Below are 7,587 nucleotides of genomic sequence, written 5' to 3' on the forward strand. Positions count from 1 at the left end.
GACTTGGTTCATTCCATCATCTCTTCTTGTAAGATGTAGTGCCTGGCAAGCTCTGCAGCTCAGCCCAACCTTCCTTTCCCAGAAAAGCAGCAAATTTAGAAGACTAACTTTTAAGAGAGCGCTTCTTGCTTTTTGTTGCTTCCCCCCATTCAGCTTGACAATTCCTAAATATATTACAGTGTTTAAAGAAGATGCTAATGTACTCCTTCAGTGATATAGCCCATACCTTGTAAAACCGTTAGGCCGTATTCTGGACTCTCCATGTTCCCAGACGGGTAGTCTACCGCTACATAAAGGCAAGGTTGTAGAACCCAAAATTTCATCCATACCTACTTCCAGCCACTGGGCTAAGGCATTGTATCATAATTAATTTCCTTGGTTTTAGATATTTTCACTAGAATACTCAATCAGATCTTGGTTCCCACACGCTGAATAGAAAGACACTTTGCAGAGGAAGTGGCTATCCTTTCCCAACATGATTATGCATTAGGCTTATGTATACCTAAAGCTTCAGTTCAATATTCAATTTAAGCAAAAGCAAGGCAAAAAAAAACCCAACAAAAACCCACAACTGTATAGTCCCTACAAGTGTCAGGAGTGGCATTGGCTTTGAAAGTAGTGAGAGCCTCAGTTTGATTCCTATTTATGGTTAACAACAACATAAAACCCCAAGAAAAACCCCAGCCCCACATGATTTCATTTCTTGAGCTCCTGCTTTAAATGATCCCATGTTTGGAGCACTAACCCTCCTACTACATCCCTACGCAAGTGGAAAAATGTCAAGACTATTCAAGCACATATCAGGTTTTCCAAATGCTCAGAATTTGCCTCTAACAAACCCACCTTCTACTTAGAATAACCATAGAATAACCAGCACCTTGTTTAAATTTTTTAGTCTTGCTCTTAGAAAAAAGGCCAAACAAGTTAAATAAATATGAGCAATACTGAGGGAAAAAAAAACCATTATCGATACAAAGCCAAATTCTTCCTAAATTCACAATGACACGTGCTTTAAGCCAAACAGAAGGACCCTACCTGCCAGTTTCAAAAAGCAGCACTCAGGGAGGATATCAAGGTTAATCTGGGCACCTACTACTCCTTACTAGTGACCGGCACAGACACTACAGCATTATCCTCTACTGACTAGTCACAGCCAGGAAGAGAAGTCAGTATGTTATGGGTCTTTGAAATAAATGTGTTCCCTGCACTTTTCTTCACGTTGCATGAAGACGTTAGACTATTTTAAGAACACAGCAGGATGAGTCCATGCTTCTATGAATTAAGTATAGACTAGTGCAGCTCCAGCCAGAGATACTCCAAAATGCTGTATTTTCAGGCTTGAATAACAACAGTTTGTTACATTTTATTGCTGTCAATAAATCAGTGTATCTTATTCTACAATTTGAATATACTGAGGTGGATGAAGGCTGTCTCTAACAAAAAAATTTTAAAAAGTTTAAATTTCAAATCCATTTTAAATATGCTAAGATGTTCCAAGAAAAAAAAAAAAAAAATATCAACAAACTATTGGGAAGCTAATAATATGATAGTATAATCATGAAAGTTTGCCTCAAGTTTTCCAGAGGAACCTTATTTAATAGTATATAGATATGTAATGATGTGTCTCCATTTTTTTTATAAGATTTCAATGACCCTGACCAAAACATCATTTTTAATCTACACATTTCAGTTGACAACTTTGGTAGTACAAAGGTAGAGAAGTACATGCAAAAAGATATTTGAAGTCAAAGAGCAGAAACATACCCGTAGTGCTGTGATTCTGAAAGGATCCCTAAGTCTTCCATCTTCATCTTTTAAATTATAACCTTCGGCTCTTTTATCCCTTTCACTTATTTTCCATAATTTAATAGTTTTATCTAAAACCAAAAATTCACATGCTTGAGAATGAATTAAATTCAAAATAAAATCACTAAACAATGGAGTCAGCAGAGTGGATATTATTTATCTATCTAGGTTTCCGCTGCTTGCAACAGAAAGGATCCTGATGGAGTCCTTTAAACAACAACGTAATAGGGAGTACAGCCCTCCCTACATATCCTTTAAGTACTCTGCCTTCAGCTATATTGTTTAGCAGAATTGATATGTGAAAAACAAACAAAAAATACACCAGCCACATGCACTTGGAGGGTGCAGATGGGAAATACATCAAAATATCAGTAAATGGAGAGGAAAAAAAGATGGATTCCATTTTAACTCCAATGTAATGTTCAGTTTGAATAAAATACAAGTTTCTGCCTGAACAGTAAGGCCCTATGCCTACCATTCACCAAAATGACCCTTCACAAGGGAAGTTTCACACACCAATTACCAAAATTCACCAATAAGCCCTGTATGACTATCTAAATTATTTTTAAGAGAGAAATGCTAGGGAAAAAACCCCAACAAACCTATGAATTACATATACTACCTACCTTAAGGAAATCCAAGTTTATCCCAGGTGTCTGCTAAGAGACAGCCAAGGGTGGTAAGTGAGAACAGGACTTGCCCCTGTATTTTAGGGCTCCACATCCAAAGCCATGTACTTCCCAGGTCTTACTAGGGGGAGTCTTTCCAAGTGCAGAAAGTCAGTATACACCAAGGGTGAGATCCTTAGCTAATTGGAAACAAACCTCTCCTCCCCAAACTACTGCATATCTTTAAAGCATTTAAGATGACATGGTTTAAAGACTGCTTTAAGTTTAGTAAGACTTATATCAAAGTAAGACTATTGTAATTTCAAAGTCCAGTAGACAGAAGTCATTCCTGCTTTTAAAATTTTGTATAGCAGGTAGGATATCAGCCCTTATATAAAGTCATTTAAGTACAAGGCAAAAAGTGATCCAAACTGTTAGGAACAAGTGTATTCCTCTGACAATAAGAGCAAGTTTTTCCATGCACAGTTCCGCATTTATATTTACAGCTTGCTCCACGATGCATCAAAATGAAACAGACCTAATACCTAATAACCACTACTAAAATACTGGAAGAAATAAAAAAAAAAAGAAAAAAAAAGGTGCATAAAAACTTGTAATTTCCAACTTGTAATTTTTGCACTGCTTTTATGTATTCTAAGGTACACAGTGAAAATGGTATAAAAATACTCCTCCTAGATGACTGTTGTCTTTTAAACAGTTGCTTTGCAAAACACACATGATGTTTTAGTATTGGAAAAGCAAAGAGAGCATTGTAACCACAGTGTTTCAATTTCAAATGTTTTTATTAAAAAATCATCTGGGATCACAAAAAAATTAAAATTTCAAAATTAGGATGATCAAGTCAAATTCAGACTTCTGCTACAGTTCAGCATACTGAGAACTAGTTTATACAAAAACTATAAAGCAGAGTGACAGGGTACATAAACTGATAGCATGGTCAGTATATCCACAGAACACAGCTCTAACTATGCCTATTCTGTCGCTGCTTCATTATTTTTACATTCAAAAATCAGTAACTTACAAAGTATTACAATCAAAACACATTTTGCATGTAATTGGAGAAGACATTAAAACAACCCCAAAACACTCCAGAAAAAACCCCCACAAGTGGATTACAGGTGAGATAATATTCAAATGACATAAAAAGTTATTTTTGCAAAAATAAAGTGTCCTTACCATTTGTAGACAGCAGGAAGTGAGCAGCATTCTGTTGTGGTAACCACCTAATTTTATTAATTTTTTCCTCAATTTCTAGACTTTTCAAGTAGTCAAACTCAGGTTCGTGACTCTGAAAGGTACTGTAAACATTATATTCTCCCCTAGAATGAGGACGGCTTTTATTCTGCAAGGAAACATAGTATTTCTTAAAGCTGACATTACTCGGCTCATTAGGAACTGTACATACAAACTAATGACCAGAAATTGTCAATTAGAAAGTAAACTTTTTACAACAGATCTTGATGAATTTTACATTTTTACTCTATGATCCTGTACCTAGTTTAGCATCAATATAGTGCACACGGACTTCCTTTTTAAAAACGTATCTTTATATATTGACACGTGTGTACTCATAAAACATAGCATATCAAGGCACTTTAAAGAGGCACGCTGTGTGCAAAGGAGTTCCTGTGTTTGCTTGGAAGAGTTCCAGGCTACGCTACCTCTCCCAAGCGGTTTCAACAGAATCGGAGCAGAGAAGTTAGCTATGTCTTAAATCCTAAACCACCAATTCCATGTAATTAGTTTCTGCACTTCACCTAATCTCCTTTCCTGCCCTTTTCCAAAACTCAGTCCTCTAATCACCACAATATGGACATAGTGCAGGGTTTCCAGACTAGGAAACAAATGTTAAAGGACATGGGACATGGAGTAATTAATTATGTTTTTTATAAAAACATGATTGCACAAAGTCATTCTGCTGAAGGCACAGCAAGATCAAGTATGACCATTAGATCCAGCTCTTCTCCTACTCATTTTAAAACATGCTGTGTCCAGAAGTGGTATCAAGACTTACAATTAGGCTTCGACAACTTTTTTATTATAAAAACTTGAAGGCTGGAATTACCACATTTTCATCTAAGCTGTTCTATAGTGCTCATCATGATGTACCAAAGACTATTACAAATACACTAACAACTTTTCCCCTCACAGAACTAGAAGACTGCTTTGTATTAACCTCATTTGGTAGGTCGCGGCAGCAAGGAACAGAGATCAAAGTCACAAGTATCCACAGACTGCAATATCAGATTTGAGGCAAGTAGTTACCAGGCTTTTCAAATAAGTTAATGTTAGATAGTGATTCATGTTTGGAGAACAGCCCCACTTGTAGAGCTGCAGTGCCCAGAACTTCTGAAAAAAAACCAACACAACCCCCCCAAAACACAATCGAAAATCACTCACTTGAAAAGCAGCAAATCCCTCACTTGCAAAGGTAGGCAAGAATCAGTGCAGGAGAAACCTACCCTGCACACTAATTGACAGTATGTTACTGTGGAAGAAACAGTAGTGGCTCACGTCATTGAAGACTACCAGGCCAACATAAGGCTGCAAAGGCAACCTTTGCTCTGACACTTCCTTACGCTTCCACGCTTGACTTGGCAACTTTGATAAGGTCATTTCAGCTAGGTTTTTCTCCTGCAATGTCTCAAAAGTATGGAGTTTAGTTAATTCTGAGGCTTTACATTATTTTACCCCCTACCTGTCATTTAACTTTTAAGCATTTTGGACAGGATCCTCTCAACTAACACTATTCAGTATAGTTATCTACATTACTTACCTAGCCACCCGCATTTTGAGCAAGCTGCCTTTTCTGGCACTAGGCAGTGGTCTCACTCTTTACTCACACATTTGGTTGGAATAATCAGCTGTTTGGAACTGAAATAATGTCATATGAGTTCAGGGCATGACGCACAACATTTCAGCCCACCTTCCCAAATTAAAGTATATGGGAAATTTTATAACTATCCTAAGTTGTTATTAATGTAGTTAGCCTAGTCTAAAATCCAGACTGTTAAAAATATTTGTTGTAAGATTTTATTGAGGTTCCAGTATTATATACTTATTTTAGACTTTTTCCTCCACTCCAGAAATTCTGCAGTTTTGCACATGACAAGAGAAATGACCCTTGTACCCAACTCTTCCCTACAGTCTGCCTGTGGTCCCAAGAAGACAGTTGAATATTCCTGTGTGAATAGTCTGACTTGTTTGGGGTTTGTTTTTTGTTTGTTTGTTTGTTTTTTTTTCATACTGCGAGGAAATGATGTGACAGCTGGGTTTTGACTTACAGAACAACTGAGCACTAACAGCTGAAAGCCAACCAATAATAGTTCCACTCTAAACAAGCATCAAGAAAGTCGGAGATCCTGAGCAGGTGGACACTTTTGACCTTGATCTCTCTGTGCCTTAGTTAAGTCTATACAGCAGACTAAATGATAAATGAGCTATGAGCTGTCTAGGTGTAGTAGTATAATATTTCAGTAGCTTTTTCAGTGATAGTATTTTCATTTCACTAGCTCTCAAAATCCTCAGTAAAACTGGTAAGTCACCTTTGGTAAAATGTTTCATAAATAGTATCACGGTGAGGATGAAAAGCAAAATATTGGATAGCTGTTCATTAACTGAGCATCACTTGAACCACACAACAAAAGAAGTGGGATTCTGCTGAGAAAAACCACAGCACCTAAAGATTAGTATACTTCATGTACAAACAAGCTGAATTAAAATTCCACGATCAATTTTGGTGTTTCTGATCCAGGTGAAGGCTCAAATTCTCATCAGCTCTTCAAAGGAAAGGAGAAACATGCTCTTCAGTGGCAGGGGAGAGGATAATTGCCATGAGGAATATCACCTTTTTAAAGAAGACAATTCCACATTTCTCCCAGACATGACAAGGCATAACAATTATTTTTCAGCTTTTAGTGAACTTTTCCAATACTCACTATTTCTCTGGATATAAAAAGCTCAGTGATATATCTGCATTGATGAATGGACAGAATATTTCATAGCATTATCACATAACTGAATACCATTGCGAAGAGCCAGCTGAAAAGCTGCGTAATTGTAGGAGGAAGAGTCTTCCTACCCTCTGAACTGAAAATGCTCAAGTGTTTCTGCACAAGTAGCTGTTCCCAATGTTTTTGATTCATGCTTAATTCTTCAATTTTTGAACCATCTTATCCTGTTGTCCTTGCAGCTTAACTTGGATCCTTTTTTATAAACTTTCCTTACCTTATCTTCAAAAGCACTATGATTTGTCTTAGATCAATATGACCAAGTGTAAAGTTTAGGAGAAAATCCAAAGGCAATTTTGCAAAATGATACTGAGCATACTAGGTACATATATAAAGAACTCACTTGTATTTTTGGGACTTTTTTTTTTTTTTTTTTTGAAGGGAGGGGATGGGAACCACCAAGTTCAGCACAAGGCAGATACTTAGAAATCTGGCTACCTTAGGGTTTTCTGAGAAAACTATCCAACCATTTAAACCTCATGGCATGAAAAGATGAAGTGAGACTGTGCAACACAAGAACAGTGTAGTAACAGCACTTTTGTTTTTCAAGTTACTTACCTCTTGTTCCCTTTGAAATATAACCACTCTGCCACCTTTGTCTCCTGTTGCAAGAAGATCACCAGAGTAATTAAATTCAACTGTTGAAATAATATCAGCTGTAAACAGAACAGAAATAAAATAGCACTGTAATGTGTAAAGCAAATCAAGATGTTTCAAGACTTGAACACAAAATTACAACTTGTATTAACACAACTTCTTCATTTACATCAACAGTATCCAGAATACAAGCCATGTTTCAAAGCCTAACAAAATTTTATTTGCACTCTAAATCACTTCCTCATTTCTCAGTTTAAGCTTTTGAGGACCTTCAATCATAAAAGAGAAGGCATATCGTTTTAAGAATCGGAACTGTGTTCTACCTGTTGACAGTAAATGCTGAAATACGTAACAGAGATATGCCTGCACAGAGGTTCCAAAAGTAAGAATCATATCAAAAGCAGTGCAGTGTTACTTTGGAGCAGCGCTGCGGCTTGCACTGATCAAACTGAGGTTGAGGCATACCTGCCTTTCCCCTGAGCTGAGTATTCAACTAACTGCCAAAGGAGGGGGGGGGGGGGGGGAAAAAAAAAGAAAAAAAAATT

The 7,587-nt window shown here is 36.9% G+C and overlaps 1 protein-coding gene across 3 annotated transcripts in view; it reads right to left on the minus strand.

The window, feature by feature from the left end:
* Nucleotides 1–7,587, minus strand: part of PPP2R2D (protein phosphatase 2, regulatory subunit B, delta) — a 30,912-nt gene that overhangs the window by 8,475 nt on the left and 14,850 nt on the right. For 2 of the 3 annotated variants that reach the window (XM_010581943.1, XM_010581944.1), the window contains 3 exons: nucleotides 7,004–7,101; nucleotides 5,212–5,309; nucleotides 3,612–3,777 (listed from right to left, as the gene is read on the minus strand). In XM_010581943.1, the coding sequence (XP_010580245.1) occupies nucleotides 3,612–3,641 (30 nt within the window). In that variant the 5' untranslated portion in view covers nucleotides 3,642–3,777; nucleotides 5,212–5,309; nucleotides 7,004–7,101. Of the gene's footprint in view, nucleotides 1–1,764; nucleotides 1,878–3,611; nucleotides 3,778–5,211; nucleotides 5,310–7,003; nucleotides 7,102–7,587 lie in introns of all 3 variants that reach the window. The other variant, XM_010581945.1, reaches the window with a different exon arrangement.

Source organism: Haliaeetus leucocephalus, unplaced genomic scaffold (assembly GCF_000737465.1).
Source record: "Haliaeetus leucocephalus isolate CR32 unplaced genomic scaffold, Haliaeetus_leucocephalus-4.0 Scaffold830, whole genome shotgun sequence".
NCBI classification, from domain to species: domain Eukaryota; kingdom Metazoa; phylum Chordata; class Aves; order Accipitriformes; family Accipitridae; genus Haliaeetus; species Haliaeetus leucocephalus.